General features: G+C 37.1%; 1 protein-coding gene across 3 annotated transcripts in view; it reads right to left on the reverse strand.

Annotated features, from left to right (window-relative positions):
• Positions 1-23732, reverse strand: part of USP32 (ubiquitin specific peptidase 32) — a 220331-nt gene that overhangs the window by 40897 nt on the left and 155702 nt on the right. For all 3 annotated transcript variants that reach the window (XM_064582871.1, XM_064582870.1, XM_064582872.1), the window contains 5 exons: positions 23096-23157; positions 13158-13260; positions 5338-5533; positions 3026-3201; positions 1689-1829 (listed from right to left, as the gene is read on the reverse strand). In XM_064582871.1, the coding sequence (XP_064438941.1) occupies positions 1689-1829; positions 3026-3201; positions 5338-5533; positions 13158-13260; positions 23096-23157 (678 nt within the window). The remainder of the gene's footprint in view (positions 1-1688; positions 1830-3025; positions 3202-5337; positions 5534-13157; positions 13261-23095; positions 23158-23732) is intronic.

Consider the following 23732-nt stretch of genomic DNA (forward strand, 5'->3'; position numbering starts at 1 on the left):
AGCCAAAGGCAGACGCTTAACCATCTGAGCCACCCAGGCGCCCTGAAAACACCATTTTAAATGTTTTTTGCAGCATTTTTTCCTGAAATCAGGCAAATGTGTCATATTTAGAGATGAAAAAAATTCTATCAAGCTAGCAAATGCAGCTTTGATCTAGTAAAATTATTTTAATATTTGTCTGACATCAATGTAAAAAATAGGACCTTGTGTGAGGCTCTGAAAAAACTCATTTAATGATGATGATGATGATGATATTAGCAATTGTCAGCATTTGCTGACCACTTACCATAAATCAGATGCTGTGCTAATTGTATTATTTAATTATCAAAACAACTCTAATGAAGTAGATATGGTCATGTTCATTTTAGAGAGAGGAAGAAACTAAGGTTTAGAGATTGGAACACTGGTAATCCAAATCTAGGCAGGCTCTAAAATATCAAACTATATATATGTCAAACACAATTATCACAATGTTTTCCCAGATATATTCCCAGATATAGAATATAACGATAAAGCTGGAAAGTCCCAGAAATTAAGTAACTAACTGAAGGACTACCCCACCTCCCAATAAATAAAGTATATATATGTATATGTATCTATGTATATTCGTATTTATATGTATCTTCTAGGAGTTCTGATGCCAGATACAGTAGGAACCTTTCGGAGCCAACAAACACAAAGCCCAAATTCCTGATTCTGACTTAAACACAATTTTTAATAAACATAATTATTAGTAAGTCAAAGTCAACATCAAAATTATAGACTAAGGCTTTATAAGCAGACTTTTTCCTCTCTTTGGAAGTGATCTAAGTTACTGTATCTCATTTATGTAAACTTTTCTGGTATAAGAAAGTTCTATCTGGGACATTATATGAGGGAGAGTGTTTCTTGATCTACAAAAAGAACCTTCTTACGAAGTAATTTACTGCATTGACAACGCAAAGAGTATTCAGGGTATGAGTCCTGTTGTTTACTGTATAAGCCCAAAAGTATAATGGTATAGTTAACTCACTAATATTGTGATATTATATACTTCAAGTCTTTTAAATTACTTTAGAGCATTTTATTTATGCTCTCAATGACTCATCCTAATAATGGCAACAATCAGAATTCACTTGCCTTGGATTCCTGTTATCATCCTGTTATGATCATTTTTGTCCTTCCTTCAGAAAGACAAAACACAAAAATCTACCAACAACTATGGGATGAACCAATCCCTAACTGGATGCCTGTGTGGTTAATAAAAATAACAGTCTCAGAAGTAATCATTGCACCACTTCCCCTATATTCACTGAACTTTTTGGCACCGGCTCTCAGACTTCTGCTCCAGCCTAAGCCCTACATTATCCTAAAGTCTGCGTTTATATGGATGACTTATTTAATAGCCTAGCCTCACAATCCCTTGACTTTATTTAGTCCAGTGACTATTCCCTCTGCTCCAGGTAAGCCACCCACTCCCACAGGCACATCACTGTAGAGCTGGTACTAATACAGTGCTCGGTAAATGTATGAATAAATGAATGAATAAATGTAAAGAAATCTAAATTTTGTTCAACTAATTTACAGGTACTGAGTACTCTGTTGCCATTAGTAAGAACTAATTTGTGGATAGTGAGATTCATATAGAAAAGTAATGGAAGACCCAACTAGGACTGTTCCTTATATAAAGCACCATTGGTTATACTTACAGGTCTAGGTAGAGCCAGGTTTGCTCCATACCAGTGATAAAGTGCTCTCCACACAGGTTCTGGGACCATTTCATAATCTCTTCCATGGATCAGCTGTGGGGTTCGTTTTAATCGTCCTCCTTCTAGTGTTAGTGATGTAGCCTTAGAAAGAATGGAATACAAATGTTGATTTTTAGTATTTTTAGTGTTACAGTCTCGTGTTTTAACAAAATCTAGACACAGGAGAACAAACACATATGTCACAGCTCAGTTTCATGTTATCGGAAAATAATTTTCTAAAAGAGATTTTTATTTATTTTTTATTTTTTAGTTATTTTATTATTATTATTATTTTATTGTTATGTTAATCCCCATACATTACATCATTAGTTTTAGATGTAGTGTTCCATGATTCATTGTTTGTGCATAACACCCAGTGCTCCATGCAGAACGTGCCCTCCTCAATACCCATCACCAGGCTAACCTATCCTCCCACCCCCCCTCCCCTCTAGAACCCTCAGTTTGTTTTTCAGAGTCCATCATCTCTCATGGTTCGTCTCCCCCTCCGATTCCCCCCCTTCATTCTTCCCCTCCTGCTATCTTCTTCTTCTTCTTCTTCTTCTTTTTTTTTCTTAACATATATTGCATTATTTGTTTCAGAGGTACAGATCTGAGATTCAACAGTCTTGCACAATTCACAGTGCTTACCAGAGCACATACCCTCCCCAGTGTCTATCACCCAGTCACCCCATCCCTCCCACCCCACCCCCCACTCCAGCAACCCTCAGTTTGTTTCCTGAGATTAAGAATTCCTCATATCAGTGAGGTCACATGATACATGTCTTTCTCTGTTTGACTTATTTCGCTCAGCATAATACCCTCCAGTTCCATCCACGTCGTTGCAAATGGCAAGATCTCATTCCTTTTGATGGCTGCATAATATTTTATTGTATATACATACCACAAGAGATTTTTATTTTTAACTTTAGAAATAAATTATTTAAGAAAGAGAACTCAAGGCAAATCATTTGAAAAATCATTAGAGCATTTGGAAATAAGACTGGCTGAGAAATTATTATTTTGGAAAAAATTCCACATACACATAAAACTGCATTTTCAAAGTAGCTGTCCTAATAAGTAAGAATATTTCTAAGTATTACTACACTACTTCTATGCAATTACTAAATCATAAAATATCCTCACAGAAATATACTGTGCAGAGATTTCCATCTTCAACAGGTTAATTTAACGAACCATGAATGTACAAATGTCATGCTGTACATTAAAACCTCTAGAATGAAATTTATTTGCCACTTTTTTGAAAGAGAATTGTTTTACATAGATGTCATATCACCTACCTTTACAGGTTCTTGAGTTACTAGTGGCTGGTTATCAATAGCCCCTGGTTTCTGAGGATTGAGATGCAACAAAATATTCCCATTGGCTCCTAGCAAACACTGGTTATTATTGTCAGACGTGTTATGTTGTCGGGCAAAGCACATATCTGCTCCTGGTGTGGCAGAATACAGAAAGCCTGTAAGGGAAAAGAGGATGGAATCTCTTTATTTTTAGTTATTATACATAAATAGGGGGGCGCCTGGGTGGCTCAGTCGTTAAGCGTCTGCCTTCGGCTCAGGTCATGATCCCAGGGTCCTGGGATCGAGCCCCACATCGGGCTCCCTGCTCTGCGGGAAGCCTGCTTCTCCCTCTCCCACTCCCCCTGCTTGTGTTCCCTCTCTCGCTATGTCTCTGTCAAATAAATAAAATCTTTAAAAAAAAAAAAATAGGCTTGAAGATATGAACTCAATGTCCATGTATTAGATTAATGCTATTTTTCTGTTGGCATGTCACTACAGCATAAGATTCTGATAACTCTGCAGAATATAGGAAATACAGATGTCATCCTTCTGGACAATATCTAGCACAACACTAAGTGGAAGAAAAGCTTTAAAAACTGTTACCAAATGAGGCGCCTGACTGGCGCAGTCGGTTAAGTGTCCGACTCTTGATTTCAGCTCAGGTCATGATCTCAGGGTTGTAAGACCCAGCCCCACGTCTGGCTCCATGCTCAGCTCACTGTGGAGTCTGCTTGGGACTTTTTCTCCCCCTCTCGCCCTGTCCCTGGTGCCCCTCAACCCCATTCACATGCTCTCTTTCTAATATAAATAAATACAAATCTAAACAAACAAACAAAAAAACCCCCCCAAAACCAACAGTTACCAAATGAACATTTGGCCAGCATCCTAAAATATCTAATAATTCACAAGAATTATACATCCTCTGATAGAAAAGGAAGAAGTATGGCCAAATACCTGGGATCTCACATAGTCACCCTTAATTCTTTTTTTTCCACCTGTAAACGCATTCCAAATGTTCTTAGTAGATTGGTCATAAGAAGTCTCTAAACCAAAGGGAAGGAGCTAAAACAAGAACTCTAAAAGAAGAGTGCCAGAGAGGAGGGAACTTCCCTAATAAATTTATTTCAAAGGAAGGCATCCAGGTTACAATAGAAAAATGCACACAGAAAAAAATGATTAATGATGACTTAAGAGTTGTGAACCTCAATGGTATTTTAAGCTTTTTCAACTCTGAACTACAGACTAACCATTCTAGCCATCAATCGAGTAAACATTCTAGCCATTAGTCACTTTAAACCTTTCGTCTGCGGCACTGCTCAGCCTATGGATAGCACAGATCAGAGTAAGCACGTATCAAAAAGGACCTTAGAGAGGGTTAAAAATAATCTTGGTGTTAAAGCTCATCAGAGACAGAACTTCTAGGACTGCTGAATGATCGCTGTAATGTCAGATGGGGAACAAGAAGGAGTAAATTCTACAAAGAACTCTGTAGAGAGGATGCTAGCTCTGTCCAATTTGCCAGATCTCAAAGATGAAATAACAACAGAGTAAGGTTGAGAGCACTGCCACTGTTAACAGCAGAAGGATCAGCTCAACTCAGCTACGCCACAAACATCAAAGCATTTTCCCCAAATGTGTAGAAACACTGAGTTTTAGTGTTTTTTTAGTTTTTAGTTTTAGTCCTACCAAAGACTGTAGGGGATTATGGGAAGCATTAGGACTTTTTCTCAATAGTTTAAAAAAATAATCCCCCAATTCCAGCCTGAAATGTCTGTAGAATCTGATATGAGGGTGCATTTAATCCAATGAAGGCAGAGAAAGTCTTGGAGATGGAATTTTAGATTTTCTCAAAAATGGTCTTTTCTCAAAAATTGTCTTTCCAAATTATTGACAAAATAATTTAATAGCAATACGGAGAGAAGTAGCTTTAATCAATGAAAACAGTGAAAATATTTTCTTTCTTTTTTTTTTTTTTTACAAATGAACTTATTTATTTTAAGTAGGTCCACGCCCAATGTGGGCCTTGAACCACAACCCTAAGATCAAGAGTTTCATGCTCTACTGACTGAGCCAGCCAGGTACCCCAACAGTGAACATATTTTCAAATTGAGAGATTAATGAAGTAGAATATAGAAGAGTTTCTTTTTGTAAAGCTACTAATGTATTCAAGAATTTTATAATTGATCATTTCATTCAAAACTTATTTCTGTGAATAGAAGCCTGATTATATCCTACGAAGCACATTTCTGACAAAGTATACTCCTTTAAGAAGTGACCCTCAATAAACTTTATGGGAAACAAGCCATACTTACCACTGCCGGCAGTTTCTGAGGCTTCAGATGCAGAAGAAATGTTGTCTGAAAATTTCTCTTCTGTGGTGTTCACGTAAGTGAGGCTGCCTCCTCCGATTCTATCTTCACTCTGCTCTATACAATGTACCGCTGTTCCCAATGAGTATTTTCCTCCATTCAGAACAGATGATGGCTCAATTACAACAGGGCTGGCATCCTAAAAATCACGAAGTAAGAGATTAAAAGGTACAATTTAATAATCCAAGAACTAAGCAGCCTTCAAAAATGAATCCCCAAATTATCTATTGCTTCTAATCCTCCTGTAGTTAGCTACTGCCAATTAAGAACTTTTTTTTAAAGATTTTATTTATTTTTTGACAGAGAGAGACAGTGAGAGAGGGAACACAAGCAGGGGGAGTGGGAAGGGGAGAAGCAGGCTTCCCGCTGAGCAGGGAGCCTGATGCTGGGCTCGATCCCAGGACCCTGGGATCATGACCTGAGCCGAAGGCAGGCGCTTAACGACTGAGCCACCCAGGTGCCCCAATTAAGAACATTTTAATGTATAACTAAATTTTAGTTTTTTCCAAGGGGAAGAGTTTGTATAAATAAAACTGGTAAGGCAGACTGGGAACACATACTGCAAAGGACTCTGTGACAGAAAGTGAGTGAGTGATGTATGTATGTACGTATGTGTTTATTTAATTTTTTAAAAAAATCTTTTTTTATCTTTCAAGATTTTATTAATTTGAGAGACAGCACAAGTAGGCAAAGCAGCAGGCAGAGGGAGAGGGAGAAGCAGGGTCCCTGATGAGCAGGGAGCCCCATGTGGGGCTCCATCCTAGGACCCCGGGATCATGACCCGAGCTGAAGGCAGACACTCAACTGACTGAGCCACCCAGGCGCCCCTGTTTATTTTTTAAAGATTTATTTATTTATTATTGCAGAGGGAAGCAGGGGGTGGGGGTAGGGTGGGGAGGAGCAGAAGGAGAGGGAGAGAGAATCCTCAGCAGACTACCTGCCAAGTGTGGAACCCAACATGGGTCTCGACCTCCTGACCCTGAGATCACAACCTGAGCCGAAATCAACAGTCGGACACTCAACTGAGTCACCCAGGCGCCCCTGTTTGTTTATTATGTTTTAAAGTAAGCTCTACGTCCAATGTGGACCTTAAAAGCATGACCCTAAGATCAAGAGTCGTATGTTCTACCGATTGAGCCAGCCAGCCAGCCAGCCAGGTGCCCCCAACACAAGGTAATTTAGGCTTTATTCTGTTGAAAACTGAAAATCATGGAAGGTTTTTTTATATTAAAAAATTAATATTTATTCTTTTTCTTATTACAGATTACATTGTCACTGTAGGAAATATAGAAAAATATCACAAATATGCTAAATGACCCCATCATTTAGCATTAACTACAGTTGATATTTTTATGTGTTTCCTTTATTTTTTTGTGACTGAAAACATATGTACACATAAAAAATAGTGTGGAGTATATAGTTAGAATTAAGGGCAGCGCTCTGACTTACCAGCTATGTGAACTTTCACAATAATTTTTTTTTACGTAGGCTCCACACCCAGCATGGAGCCCAACACAGGACTTGATTGAACACACTACCCTGAGATCAAGACCTGAGCTGAGATCAAGAGTCAGATACTTAACTGACTCTTGAGCCACCAGGTGCCCCCAATCAAAGAAAGACATGTATCATACAATCTCACTGATATGAGGAATTCTTAATCTCAGGAAACAAACTGAGGGTTGCTGGAGTGGGGGTGGGTGGGAGGGATGGGGTGGCTGAGTGATAGACATTGGGGAGGGTATGTGCTATGGTGAGCGCTGTGAATTGTGTAAGACTGTTGAATCACAGACCTGTATCTCTGAAACAAATAATACATTATATATATATATTTTTAAAGATTTTATTTATTTACTTGACAGAGAGACAGAGAGAGAGGGAACACAAGCAGGGGGAGTGGGAGAAGGAGAAGCAGGCTCTTCTCTGAGCAGGGAGCCCGATGCAGGGCTCGATCCCAGGACCCTGGGATCATGACCTGAGCCGAAGGCAGACACTTAACGACTGAGCCACCCAGGCGCCCCAATACGTTATATGTTTAAAAAAAAAAAAAAAAAAAGAAGATAGTAGGAAGGGAAAAATGAAGGGGGGATATCAGAGTGGGAGATGAACCATGAGAGACTATGGACTCTGAGAAACAAACTGAGGGTTCTAGAGGGGAGGAGGGTGGGGGGATGGGTTAGCCTGGTGATGGGCATTAAAGAGGGCACATTCTGCATGGAGCACTGGGTATTATGCACAAACAATGAATCATGGAACACTACATCAAAAACTAATGATGTAATGTATGGTGATTAACATAACATAATAAAATTTTTAAAAAAAGAATGTAAAAAAAAAAAAGTCTCTTATGGTTTGTCTCCCTCTCTGGTTTCGTCTTGTTTCATTTTTCTGAGTTTGACATTTAACAGAATTTCAAAGAGAAATATTTGGAATTGTATTTAAAAATTTTTTTAAAGATTTTATTTATTTATTTGACAGAGAGAGCACAAGTAGACAGAGGGAGAGGGAGAAGCAGACTCCCAGCTGAGCAGGGAGCCCAACTCAGGGCTCGGTCCCAGGACCCCAGATTATGACCTGAGCTGAGGGCAGACACTTAATCGAGGGAGCCACCCAGGCCCCCAGGCTTTGGAAATCTTATATATAGCTTATACTTCTAAAGAAAATTTACATGAAACCATTCTTATTTCTTTTCTGAACAACTTAGTCCTTAGGATGAAATCTATAGATATCACTGGTAAGAAAACGGGGTGATAAAAATATTACCAGCATTAAATCTGTTAAATCTGTTAGAGTTTTACAATAATTCAACAGAATAATTGTAATAGCTTATCAGAGACTGCAAGCTTTCACCAGTGACTGCACACTATACTATATACTTTTAACATGGCGCAGTGAATGATACCCTTTTTAGATAGAGAATAAAAGCTCTTCTTCACTTATTTTCCAATGTTCCAACTACAGCGGTCTATCTTCTCACTGTCTGGCTTTTCTATTCTAGGAATCTACTGCTCTCAGTGTCAGGCACTGTCTGAAACTGTCACCATCACTCAGGTTCTTTCTTCTTCCCCCTTCTCTGCTCTATTTTTCAGGTCATTGCTTCCACCCTTGGCTTTTAGTGAAATTGTCAACATTTTCAGTTGACTAATCTTATGACTACTTTCCTTCTACATGTTAAACAAACCAATGATGGTCACATACATAGCCACTGGCTCTGAGTGTTATTTCCCGTTGCTCCAGGAAATTTTTCCCCTTAAATGTCAAAGGGTCTTGTTTTGTTTTTACTGACTTCTGCTTCTGGAACTATTAGCAACTATTCTGTGTTTTCAGAAGATAGGTCTCTAGGTAGGTCAAGTTTCACTGATGGTGAAAAATTTCCTCCTTCTCTGAGTCAATGATTCCTAAAAGTGCTATGTGGCACTTTAATATAAGATAATTCTATTTTGGGCATGTCATGATTTCTTTTGAGTTTTATTAGTGGTTAATGATGTTCCAAAATAAGGGTCAGGATTCACTTTCTTCTTTCAGTGATGATGCTACTTTTTTCTATACATATGAATACTACAAGTATTAATGAACTTAAACAACTACTAGTTATGCCAATTTTACATTTCATTAGTCTGCAGTGCTGGTTTTTGAAAAATGGAAGATAGTATGGAGTAATGGAAAAAGTACTAAGGTAGGAGTCAAGAGACCTGAACTCTAGAAATCTAGATCAGGTAATAAAGTAATTGCCCAATACAACTCTGTGCAATTACAAAACCTAAAGGGCCCTTAGAGGCTTTGTTTGTAAATTTAGAAAAGAGAAGTGCTTAAAGTGCTTTCTAACTCCAAAGTCACATAACAACCAATAATACATAATAAACAGTAAAATCTGTAATTGAGTAGTAAGAGCTGCTCCCTCAGTTCTCAAACAGGAGGGAAGACGAAAATATATACAATGATGACAAACAGAAAAGATTTCACCATTTCTCCCCATTTACATTCGTACAAAAGGAGATTTCACATGGTAGAAAAAACTTTGGCTCATTAAAGAAGGAACAGATCTCATGAGCAGATCGAATATTCAAGCTCAAGTCAATCATTCATATCTGAGGCAAACCACTTCTGAGAAAGGATTGCTTATTTTTCCTGCTCCCTTAGTCTCTATTTAGGCACACTACTGTCTGAAAGATACAGTCTGCCCTCACAGACAATTAGTAATTCACATAAGCAGATATGCCGTTTTATGAAGAGACATTAACTAAAGCTCACTGATATCTTATTAAGTGGGCAGACTAAGCCCAGAGGAAATTATCCAACACATTAAAAACACCGATTTGTTTTTCTTAAATAAAGCATTTGCCCAAATTGCCATATATACTGAAAAGGCAAATGTAAATCACTAACTACGACTGCTACTGCTTTGCTAAAACCACTGCTAGTATGACTACCATTACTTCCTCTAACTTTACATAGGGTCCTACTTGCCAGTCTTGGGGCTAAGTGCTTCACATGTGTTAATTTATTTAATTCTTTGTAACAACCCTATTGAAATAGGTAGCATTATTAACCCTGTTGTTTGTATGAGGAAACTGAGGCAGAGAAAGGCTAAGTAACTTGTTCAAGGTCATACCACAAGTAGCAGGACCAGGACTCTAACACAGGGAGTACAAGCTCACTACTATTATCCTATACTGTTTTCTCAGACTATTAGCTGATAACTTATTAAGTACTTACTATGTGCCAGACACTGTTCTAAAACGCTTAGCATGTATCAACTCCTTTAATCTTCATAACCTCCTGTGATGGAGGTAACTGTCTTGAGATTCATTTTACAGACAAGGCCCAGGATGTCACTTTTTAAAAAAGGGATTTGAATTTTTTTTTTTTTTTAAGATTTTATTTATTTGAGAGCGAGAGAGCATGAGCAGGGCAGAGGGAAAGAGAGAGAAGCAGGACTCCCTGCTGAGCTGGGAGCCTACATGGGGCTTGATCCCAGGACCCCAGTGAAATCAAGAGTCAGACGCTTAACCGACTGAGCCACCCAGATGCCCCCAGCCAGTTTCATTTTTTTAAAGTCTGCATTTGACAGACACATACTAGACAATAACACAGAATGCCACAGTGGAGAGAATATGATACTTAAGTGCAGACTTCCCCCTCCACATCTCTCCCTTACCACCCTCCACTAATTCTTTTAGTGCAAGAAGGGTTATGGCAGGCAAGAGCAAATCAGGTTTGTGTTCTTGGCAGTGCACTTCTGTTTATAAGGGATGTGCTGTGAAGAACAAGACCTCTACTGTGTTCCTATAGGAAACAAAAACTAATACTTCAAAACACAAAACGAGGTTACACTTTGTGTCTGCAGCCAGTAAAATATTAATAACCATTCATTCTAAGGCCAATCTAAGAACATAAAGGACAGAAAGCATTTCAAAATAGACTGGGATGCTTTACCCCAATGTTTTCATATTCTACTTAACAATCACCATCATTATCATCATGTACCTACAAGGTTTGAAGTCATTTGCCTACTTTTTTACTCCTTCAACAACATTGATTAATGTATTTTGTATGTGAAAACACAATATTAAACTCTGCAAAACAGAAAAAGAACCAAGCAGAATAATGAAGTCAATAATATAAACAGTCTACCAATATTCTGATAAATAAACAATGACAGAAAAAGACATATAGAAAAAAATATGTTTATTTATTTATTTATTTATTTGACAGAGAGACAGTGAGAGAGGGAACACAAGCAGGGGGAATGGGAGAGGGAGAAGCAGGCTCCCCGCTGAACAGGGAGCCCAATGCAGGGCTCGATCCCAGGACCCCAGGATCATGACCTGAGCCAAAGGCAGACGCTTAACAACTGAGCCACCCAGGCGAAAAAAAATATAAATTGTGCGCCTGGGTGGCTCAGTCGTTAAACGTTGGCCTTCTGCTCAGGTCATGATCCTGGGGTCCTGGGATTGAGCCCCGTATCGGGCTCCCTGCTCAGCGGGGAGCTGCTTCTCCCTCTCCCACTCCCCCTGCTTGTGTTCCCTCTCTCACTGTGTCTCTGTCAAATAAATAAATAAAATCTTAAAAAAAAAGAAAAGAAAAAATATAAATTAAATAATCAGGTTAGTGATCATTTGGTAACTAACAAGGATTCTATATTAATCAACTGGGTCTCTAAATACGGAGAAATTTGATTCCTGGCATTACTCTGAGTCTTTTAATTCTGAAGAAAAATCCATTCTAAGTAAGATGAGAATATTCACTAATGAGGATTTTCTCTTTGAATTCTTTATTTGGAAAAATGGCAGATTATCATTTAGAAATTGAGTTCTAATGTAAGTCCTAAAATTAACTTTTTTAAATAGAAAATCAATACTTCTCAGGAAACAACAGATGTTGGCGGGGATGTGGAGAAAGGGGAACCCTCCTACACTGTTGGTGGGAATGCAAGCTGGTGCAACCACTCTGGAAAACAGTATGGAGGTTCCTCAAAAAGTTGAAAATAGAGCTACCATACGATCCAGCAATTGCACTACTGGGTATTTACCCCAAAGATACAAATGTAGGGATCCGAAGGGGTACGTGCACCCCGATGTTTATAGCAGCAATGTCCACAATAGCCAAACTGTGGAAATAGCCAAGATGTCCATCGACAGATGAATGGATAAAGGAGATGTGGTATATATATATACAATGGAATATTATGCAGCCATCAAAAGGAATGAGATCTTGCCATTTGCAACGACGTGGATGGAACTGGAGGGTGTTATGCCGAGTGAAATAAGTCAATCACAGAAAGACATGTATCATATGACCTCACTGATACGAGGAATTCTTAATCTCAGGAAACAAACTGAGGGCTGCTGGAGTGGGGGGTGGGGTGGGAGGGATGGGGTGGCTCGGTGATAGACATTGGGGAGGGTATGTGCTATGATGAACGCTGTTAATTGTGCAAGACTGTTGAATCACAGATCTGTGCCTCTGAAAACAAATAATGCAATATGTGTTAAGAAAAAAAAAAAAAGAAGATAGCAGGAGGGGAAGAATGAAGGGGAGGAAATCGGAGGGGGAGACGAACCATGAGAGACGATGGACTCTGAAAAACAAACTGAGCGTTCTAGAGGGGAGGGGGGTGGGGGGATGGGTTAGCCTGGTGATGGGTATTAAAGAGGGCACGTTCTGCATGGAGCACTGGGTGTTATGCACAAACAATGAATCATGGAACGCTACATCAAAAACTAATGATGTATGGTGATTAACATAACAATAAAATTTAAATTTAAAAGAAAGAAAAATCAGTACTTCTTACCCAAGGGTCTTCAACATTTTGACGAAAAAGGTGAACAAATGAAGGATAATGTAATTGATGTGGTTGAGACACCACTGGCTTAAAAGTCAGTCCTTAGGTTTGATCCCAGAACTTCCACCCTGTATTTAGGTTACCTTTAATGCCAGCCTCAGGTTCATCACAGGTAAAATGAGTTCATACCACCTTCCTCCCAGGGATACTGTGAGGATTAACTGAGCTACGTAAAGTGCATATGCATGCACCCCCATGTCCATTATTACCTTCCTCGCAGAGTTGTTGCAAGGGAGGAAATTTATGTGGAAGTTTAAGCACAGGGCTTAGTCCGTAGAAGTACCACAAAGGTATTCATTTCTTCCCCCTTCAAATCCTTATCTATATTGAAGCATTTTATTCCTGGTCAGTAGTCACACGAAGTCTGATGGAGTTGAAAATTCTACGAAATATGTAGATAAAGGGGAATCATACTCACATATTTGACATATTCTTTCCATTGCTGCCACCACTGCATGGAGATGATAAACCAATTGTGTCCTGGTTGCAGACCATACCTGCTCTCTCGTTCTAACCATCCTCTGTACATACAAAATAAATTCAGTACATCAAATGGTATATGAAACAGATGACCACACACACATCCAGAAGTTATCAGAAATTTTTACAAAGTAAAAACATGACACAGATATACTTGGGAGACTGCCATAGTTTCAATTAGTGAAACACTGATAAGTCAATTTCAGGAGTCTTAACACCACTATCAAGCTTCATACCTGATGTTTTAAAAAATAGTTTTACTGAGGAATAATTTACCTAACATAAAATTTACCTGAACTAAGAGTATAACTCAATGATTGTGGTAAATTTATCGACATGTGCAACTATCACCACAATCCAACAATCCAATTCTAGAACATTTCCATTACCCCCAAAAGCTATCCTGTGTCCACTTTTAGTCAATTCATGTTACCACCCTCAGCCCAGGAAACCACTAGTCTCTTTTCTGTCTCTTACAAATTTCCCTTTTCTGAACATTTCATATAAATGGAATAATAGAACACATGGTCTTTTACATCTGGCCTCTTTGACTTACCATTTTTTTGAGGTTCACCTACGCTGTAGCAGGTATCATTACTTTGTGCTTTGTTATTCCATTCCAAATACTATTTTTTAAAGAGATTTATTTACAGAGAGTGAGCATGAGTGGGGGGGAGGGGCAGAGGGAGAGGTAGAGAGAGAATCTCAAGCAGACTCCCCACTGAGCACACAACCTGACACAGGGCTCAATCCCAGGACCCAGAGATCATGACCTGAGCCAAAATCAAGAGTCGCCTGGCTGCTTAACTGACTTGAGCCAAATACTATTTATAATGCATCCCACAGGTAGGTATACACCACATTTTGTTTATCCACCTAACATCTGATACTTTGAAATTGGCAAGCTATTCTCCAAAGTGGCCGCACCATTTAACATTTCCATCAGTAATGTATAATGGTTCTAGTTTTGTCATATTCTTGGCAATGCTTGTTACTGTCTATCTTTTCTATCATAAAGGTTCAAGTGGGTGTGAAGTGGCATCACATCGTGATTTTAAAGTCTGTTTTTATGAAGGAGAAATTCATAACATAAGGTGGTGGTTGCATATTTTGAATGTACTAATGCCATTGAATTGTATGCTTTAAAACAGTCACTTCTATGCTATGTGTATTTCTCCAAAACATTCTCATACATCCCAACTGAGTAGTTATACATTAGGCGGTTATTTCCTATTACTACCTTCCTCGAGCCTTTGATAATCACCATTCTTTCTGTATCTATTCATTTACCTATTCTGGATATTTCATATAAAGGAAATCATTCAATGTGACCTTCTTTATTTGGCTTCTTTCATTTGTAAGGTTCATCCATGTTGTTGCATGCATGAGTACATGTACCATTCCTTCGTAAGGCTGAATAATTTTCCATAGTATGTATATACGACATTTTGTTTATCCATTCATCCACTGATGGCTATTTGGACAGTTTCCACTTACTGGCTAATGTGTATTGTGTTGCTATGAACATTTGTGCACAAACATTTGAGTTCCTGTTTTCAACTGTTTGGGGTATCTATCTAGAAGTGGAATTGCCAGGTTACATGGTAGTTGAGGAACTACCAATTTTTTTTGCATAGCAGTTACACCATTTTACATTTCCACCAGCGATGTTATCAGTGCCCTAATTTCTCCATAACCTCACAGAATTTATTGTCCATTTTTAAAATTATAAACATCCTAGTAAATGCAAAGTAGAATCATTGTGGTTTTGAGTTGCATTTCCTTAATGACTAATGATTTTGAGCAACTTTTTATGTGCCTGATGACCATCTGTATGTCATCTCTGGAGAAATGTGTATTCAAGTCCCTTGCCCAGTTTTTAGTTTTCTTTTTGTTGGTGAGCTGTAGGAGTTCTGTCTATATTCTGGTTACGTGACCTCTGGCAGATCTATGATTTCCAAATATTATCTCCCATTTTGCAGGCTGTCTTTTTACTTTCTTGACAACGTCCTTTGATAAAAAGAAGTTTTAAATTTTAATGAGTCAAATTTATCTATTTTTTCTTTGGTTGCTTAATGCTTTTAGTGTCACATACAAGAATTCAACTTAAAAGCCAAATCTCTCTTGAAAAAATATTTTTTCGAGATAAAGAATAAAAGTACCATTCTGCTTTTCTAGATTCCAAGATTTCTGATGAGAAACTTGCTGTTAATCTTATTGAGGATCTACTGTATGTGTAACTTTTCTCTTGTTGCTTTTAAAATTTTCTCTGTCCCTAGGCTTCTGACCACCTGATTATAATGTGTCTTGGTGGGAGTAACTTAAGAGTTTTATCCTTCTTGGAGTTCAATGAGCTTTTTGAATGTTTAGGTTCACATCTTTTGTCAAATTTGGGAAGTTTGGGGCCATTATTTCTTCAAATATTCTGCCACTTTCCCTCCTCTCCTTCTGGGATTCCTATCATGTGTATGCCAATATGGTTGCTGCTATTTCATAGGTCTAGTAAGCTCTGTTCATTTCCCTTCATTCTTTTTTCTTTCTATTCCTCAGTCTCAATAGCTTCAACTGACCTATCTTTAGATTTTAACTTCTCTCAGCCAGGCTTTGGGTTCTCAGTGTACAAAAACAGTGTTAAGAAAAAAACCATTCCTAGCTTGCAGGCTGTATAAGCCAGGTATTGGACCAAAGTTAGCCAATGAGACATAATATAATAATCCATGGCTTAACAATATAGCATGTGTACTTGAATATGTACTCTGCTGTTGTTGGGTGGTATTGTGCTGCTGGATGCACATGTATTTACAATTTTTATATCTTCCTGATGAATTAAAACTTTTATCATTATAAAATGTCCGCCTGTAATAATAATTCTTTGCCTAAAAAGCTATTTTTTCCTAATGTTGGTATATCCACTCCAGCTCTCTTATGGTTACTATGTGTCTGGTTATATCTCTTTCATCATTTTACTTTCAACCTATTTGTGTCCTTGAATTTCAAGTATTTGGATTAAAAATATCAGTCTATTTTTTTTTTTTAAAGATTTTATTTATTTATTTATTTAACAGAGAGAGAGACATAGCGAGAGAGGGAACACGAGCAGAAGGACTGGTAGAGGGAGAAGCAGGCTTCCTGCTGAGCAGGGAGCCAGCCCGACGTGATCCCAGGACCCTAGGATCATGACCTGAGCCGAAGGCAGAAGCTTAACGACTGAGCCACCCAGGTGCCCCAAAAATATCAGTCTATCTTTAGCTTTTGATAATTGTTTAATCCATTTATATTTAAGGTAATTATTGATATGGATTTGTGCCTACCATTTTATTACTTGTTTTCTACTCCTCTCAAGTATTTTTATTTGTTTTTCTATTCCTCCTTTACTTCCTTCTTTTGTGTTAAGTAGATTGTTTCCTACTATATCATTTTAATTATTTTTCTAAAGAAACTATATTTTGGATTATTTTCTTACTGGTTGCTCTAGAGGTACAAAATAAAGCTTAACACATGCTATTTCAGATTAATACCAATTTATTCCAGTAAATTATAGAAGCTGCTCAAATATAGTTCTACTTCCTATTCTTTTGGTTGTATTATCATCATGCATATGACATCTTTTTATGCTGTAAGAACAACATAGCTTTCAAATTATTGTCTCATGATTTTATATTTTAAATTAAAAGGATGAAACAGAAAAACATATTTATACTGCCTTATTAAGTATGTAATTATGTTTACTGGTGCTCTATATTTCTTTGTATAGTTCAAATTATTGTTTGGGGTCACTTTGTTTTAGCATGAAGAAGTTCCTTCAGTATTTTAAGTGTTTTAATCCTTCAGTATTTAAGTGTTTACTAGCAACAGTGTTTATATGGGAATGTTTTCAAATTACCTTAATTTCTGAAGGATAGTTCTGCCGGATAAAGAATTCTGGGTTGACAGTTTTTCCCCCTTCAGCACTTTGAATGTCATCCCACTGCCTACTGACCTCCACCATTTCTATAAAAAAATGGTCAGCTGTTAATCTTATTGGGGTTGCCTTCTACAGAAGGAGTAACCTTTCTCTTCCTACTTTTAGGATTTTCTCTTTGTAGCTTTGAACAGTTTGTGATATGTTTAGATGTGGATCTCTGTTTTTAACCTCTTTGCAGTTCGTTGAGCTTCTTGGATTAACAACTTAAAGCAATTTTAGGAGGTCTGGCCATTATTTCACCAAATATTTTTTTCTGCTCCTTTCTCTCCTTTTGGGAATTCCATTATGTGTGTATTGATATAGTTGTCCCTGGTGTTCCATATATCTCAGGTTCTGGTCATTATTATTTTCCCTGTTCTTCATATTGGAAAAATCTATTTAATTATATTCTATTTTGCTGGTTATTTCTCTGCACCTCCAATCTGTTGCTGAGTCACTGTGGTGAATTTTCATTTATTATAATTTTCAACTCCAGAATTTCCATTTAGATCACTTTTAAAATTTCTATCTGTTGATATTTTATATTTGATTAGTTACTGTCATTATACTTTCCTTTAATTCTTTAAACAAAGCTTCCATTAGCAGTGAAAGCATTTACAATACTGCTTTGAAGTCTTTGTGTTCTAAGTCAATCTGGGGCTACCTCTATTAATGAGTGTCCCCACCACCACCACAGGTCACATTTTCCTATTTTGTTGCATGTTTCATCATCTTCTGTTACTGAGAACTGGACATATTTGATAATATATTTCACCAACTCTGGATTCTGATACTACCTGTGTGTTTTGCCTTGTGACTTCCTGGACTAATTCTATAGAGTGTTTCCCCTGCAGTGTGAGGCTGTCCAGTTTTCTTCATTATTGGCTTCCTTGAGGACAGCATAACTTACTGGTCAGCCAATAACTGGTGAGGGGCTGTGCTGAAACATCTTGAGCCAGTGACACTTGCACCTTTTTCTTGATGCATCAGTTCAGTTTGGGAAATGATGCAAAGTTCAGGCAGGTTACAAAACTTCCTAGGTTTTTATTTTCTGCATGTGCAAGGCCTTACATTCAATCAGGAATTAACAGATAGCTAAGACCCTCTTTGGTTTCTGCTGAGCTTGTGCATAGCCTTGTATATATGAGCAGCCTTCCAGATCATTTGTGATATGGGGAAGTTTATCAATACATACTATGGTTGTCTTGTTCTCTGGATTTCTTTGTTAAACTTTTGACTGGTATCTCAGTTTGTTGCTTTCCTTAACCAGTATCTCAACCCCAAGCTAATGATGTTCCTTGACTATTTGCCACCATGATCACTGTTTGTTTGTTACAATTCTCTTAGGCAGGCATTCATCCCTGCTCTATTCCAAATCAAGTCAGCCCTGTCATCTCTGCCTTGGTAAAACTATCATGTTGGGTAGGAGGGAATGGGATCAGCCCTAGGTAAAATTACTATGGATTCCCATTATTCTTACCAAGGTTTAGTAGTTTTTCTTGAATAAATGCTTCTCAACTTGTTGAATACCTTAGGTCAGTTTCCAGAGTCCTGAAATAGTTGGCTGACAATTTTGTACAGTGTTATATATATATATTTTAAAGGTTTTATTTATTTGAAAGAGAGAAAGACAGCTAGAGAGAGAACACAAGCAGGGGGAGTGGGAGAGGGAGAAGCAGGCTTCCTGCCGAGCAGGGAGCCCGATGCGGGGCTCAATCCCAGGACCCTGGGATCACGACCTGAGCCGAAGGCAGACGCTTAACCGACTGAGCCACCCAGGCACCCTGTACAGTGTTATATTTTGTCCAGTTGCTTCTGAGGGAGAGGATTTGCTGAGCTCTTCACTCAGCCACTGCAGAAGTCATGATACTAATTTTGAAACAAATTACTGACCCTTTATGTTAGAGACAAATATTTCTTTCACCTCATTGCTTATTTACCAACCTGATTCATCTTTTAAAAATCATCCTAAAAATTCAAATGAATTTTTAGAAGTGAAATGGAGGTAAAATAAAACAAAACTCAAAAATCACAAATGAAATTAATCAGTTTGGAATCTAGAATTTAAAATTCAGATTTATTTTAAAATAAGGAATACAGGGGAGCCTAGGTGGCTCAGTTGTTAAGCGTCTGCCTTCAGCTCAGGTCATGATCCCAGGGTCCTGGGATCGAGCCCTACATCGGGCTCCCCGCTCAGCGGGAAACCTGCTTCTCCCTCTCCCATTCCCCCTGCTTGTGTTCCCTCTCTTGCTGTGTCTCTCTGTCAAATAAATAAAATCTTTAAAAAATAAAAAAATAAAAAAATAAAAATAAGGAATACAGAAAGCAGATCATTTGTTTTCAATGATGAAAAAAGTTCTAGACTTGATTCTGCCACTTCCATGCAATTTTTGATAAGTTCCTCAACTTCTGTGAATATCAGTTTCCTCTTTTATAAAATGGGATGGTGACATTAATTTAATGCAGTTATTCTAAGGAACAGATGAAATAATGCAAGTAGAATAAAGTTCTATAAAAACATGAGATTATGCCAACATTATATTTTTAAATAGGGATGCTATAAGCATCTGCAAAATAATTAAGCCAAGAAATATATATACTGTGCTATATAGCTTTCCTTTAAAAAAAAATTTTTTTTTTTAATTTTATTTGTCAGAGAGTGAGACAGAGAGAGAGAAAGAGCAGAAGCAGGGGGAGTAGCAGGCAGAGAGAGAAGCAAGCCCCCCACTGAGCAAGGAGCCCGATATGGGACTTGATCCCAGCACCCTGGGATCATGACCTGAGCCGAAGGCAGATGATTAACTGACTGAGCCACCCAGGCATCCCTCCTTTTTTTTTTTTTTATCAACATTTCTTTTTTTTTTAAGTTTTTTTTTATTATTATTATTATTTTAAGATTTTACTTATTTATTTGACATAGAGAGAGAGAGAGAACAAGTAGGCAGAGAGGCAGGCAGAGGGAGAAGCAGGCTCCCCACTGAGCAGGGAGCCCGATGTGGGACTCAATCCAGGACCCTGGGATCATGACCTGAGCCGAAGGCAGCAGCTTAACCGGCTGAGCCACCCAGGCGCCCCTAAGTTTTTATTTTAATATCAGTTAGTTAACATACGGTGTTATATTAGTTTCAGGTGTACAATATAGTGATTCAACAATTCCATACATCACCTGGTGCTTATCTCAGTAGCATTCTTAGTATCTATGGTAAGTCATGCTGACTTCAGAAGGTATTAGTATGTGATGAAATTAGACTGCAATATTGTAAGAAAAAAAAAAAGCTACTGCAGCTATATAAAAGTCTTTCAGTATTTCTTTACAATATCTCATTTGTACACTTAAATATTTTTTAAAATTTTATTTTATGATAGCTAAAAATCAGAAAAAAATCAAGACATTATCAACATATGATTATTATAAACAAGAATGAGTCTTCTGAACATGAAAATTAAAAAGACTACATGAGACAAGCGTTTTTATGAAAAGAACATTTTAAAAAATGGATTTTCCTTAATATTCTTTTAAAAAATAACGATTTTTAAAAAAAATCCATTTTAAAAAGCTGGAAAATATACTTTGCTACTTCAATTAATCTGAACCTCAACTGGCATTCTTCTTTAAATGTTGACTACATAATCCTGTTCTCAGGTATTCCAAACAACTCTATTTCAGTAAACTTTTTTTTTTTTTTGGTTAAAGATTTTATTTATTTATTTGACAGAGAGATAGAGAGCAAAAGTAGGCAGAGCAGCAGGCAGAGGGAGAGGGAGAAGCAGGCTCTCCGCTGAGCAGGGAGCCCAACATGGGACTTGATCCCAGGACCCTGGGATCACGACCTGAGCTGAAGGCAGACGGTTAACTGACTGAGCCACCCAGGCACCCCTATTTCAGTAAACTCTCTTTTATCAAGCAATCCTACACCAGAAAAAACTACTGAAAAATTTGTATACACACTACTTTTAAGAGTAAGTAACAAACTATGTATTGAATTTATTTTAAAAGCGAAGTTTATTAGAGATTCTGTCCTGTTTCTGAAACTTTCTACACAAATGTAGAGTATAATGGTGTAACACTCAAGCAATGAAGGATACTTGATATATTAAATATTGAATCATAGCCATAAAAACGTGCAGGCCTATTATAAAGATATTTCACCACAAGTAATTTTGCCTAAATACATATCTAACCAAAGGCATACAGACTTTATTTCTAAATTATACTAAAGAAAAATAGAGATTAAAAATAGGGGATGAAAAGGGCCTATTAGCCAGTCATTTAAATTATAAGAGGCTTTACTGATATGTAAAAGTATCATTTGATATGATCTGCAGTGAAAATGGAGGCCAAAAATAAAACAATATTTTGAAGTTTTCTTATTTAAAAAAAACTACAAATTCCAACAAAGGCATAAACACGTGGGTATACGTATATAAAAATGTCAATAGTGCAACCATCAACAAAATGAAAAGTCAATCTATGGGATGGGAGGAAATATTTGCAAACCACAAATCTGATAGGGGATTATATCCAAAAAAAAGTATAAGAAATTCGTATCACTTAATAGTAAGATAATAAGAATAATAAAAATAACAAAGAACCTAAAATAGACATTTTTCTAAAAAAAGACATACAAATGGCCAACAGCTACATGAAAAGATATTTAACCTCACTAATCATTAGGGAAATACAAATCAAAACACAATGAGGTACCACCTCACACCTGTCAGTATGGTTATTATCAAAAACACAAGAAATAATATACACTGGCAAAGATGTAGAGAAAAAGGAACCCTTGTACACTGTAAACTGGAATAGCCACTATAAAAAAAAGGTTTCACATGAGATTTAAAAAAAGAACTACCATATAATCCAGCAATCTCACTTCTGGATATATAACCAAAGGAAGCAAAATCATTATCTTGAAGATGATAGCTTTACTTCCATATTCTTTGAAGGATTATTCACAAAAGTCAAGGTATGAAAACAACCTAAGTGTCCAACAATGAATGGATAAACAAAATGTGGTACATATATACAATGGACTATTATCTAGTCTTAAGAAGGAAATCCTGTCATTTACAGCAACATGGATGAGGATGAAAGGAATTTATACTAAGTGAAATAAGCCAGACAAAGACAGACAGATACTGCAAGGTATAGCACTTATATGTAGAATCTTAAAAAAGTCTAATTCAGAAACAGAGAGTAGAAAAGTGGTTGTTGGGGGTTGGGGGATATAGAGAAAGGGTGATAAAAAAGGGTACAAACTTTTATGATAAGATGAATCAAGTCTGCAGATGTAATGTACAGCATGGTGACTACAGTTGATTAACACTATAGTGTATGACTGAAGAGTAGAACTTAAATATTCTCACACACACCAAAAAAGTATGTGAGGGGCTAGTGATGGATGTGTTAATTTGATGAAGGGAATCCTTTCACAATGGATACATATATCAAATCACACTGTACGCTTTAAATATCTTACAATATTAGATGTCAATTATACCTCAATAATGCTGAAAAAAATGTCAACAGCAATTACCTGTAAATACAGAGGTGGTGGGCATTTTTTTGCTTCTTTTTGTTTAGTTCTACTTTATAATCTTTCTACAATAAACATGAATTGTTTTGTAGTAAGGAAAAATTGCTACCTTTTATCTTTTGTATAAAATGTCTTATTTCAAAAAATAATAAATTCAGTACTCAATACAATTTTAATGCTAACGAGAATCTGATTTCTAAATTAATCCAATCCCTTAGTTAGGAAATTACTTTAACAAAAATATTTCAACATGAAATTAATTTGGAGAAACAAGGTGTCACCGTAATGACTGTATTAAAATGGGACATGCTGTTACTTATTAACAATATATTTCAGGTGTCAGAAATTTCAACTATATAATGAAAAATACACAGATTGAAACTATAAACTTACCTAATAATTTGTCCTTCTTCTTCTGGAGTAGCTGGTCTTAACCCCAGAACTATGTGACATACCTAGAGAAAGAAGTGGTAAATCAAACTTCATTGACTGGTGCCAATGACTGGATTGTATAGTATTTCACATTCTCTGCATGAGTTCCACTTTGTAGATGGGAATCTGAATTAGCAATAGCTTTCAACTGATGAGTTATCAATGATTCACTTGAACAACTTTGAACTTTAAACTTTAGCTGTTTGTTTGTTTTTATTTTAAACAAACCATTTCAATAGAGGCCAACTTCCAAATCTCTGTGTGAGACAAGAAAGGAAGGGAGGGAGGGAGGGTGGGCAAGAGAGAGACAGAGCCAGAGAAGAAGAAAGAAAAGAACCATGCAGAGAATATTATTTTCATTTCTGAAATCTGAAGAGCATATCATGGCACTTGGGGAGGAAGGTGAAGGGAGATGAAGAGGCTATAGGAGACAAAAGATATGGGTGGCATTTTAGTTTAAATAGTTCAAGAAGAAAAATTATGTCACTAATGTTAAATATGCTTTTTAAGACTCATTTCCTCCTTAACTTATTTGCCTTCTCTAAATATCATCACAAAAGATGTAATTTTTTTCAACATTTTCTCATGAAAAATTTCA

The sequence above is a fragment of the Mirounga angustirostris genome, unplaced genomic scaffold, assembly GCF_029215605.1.
Source record: "Mirounga angustirostris isolate CCGP_5_RB_7025 unplaced genomic scaffold, mMirAng1.0.hap1 SCAF_17, whole genome shotgun sequence".
NCBI classification, from domain to species: domain Eukaryota; kingdom Metazoa; phylum Chordata; class Mammalia; order Carnivora; family Phocidae; genus Mirounga; species Mirounga angustirostris.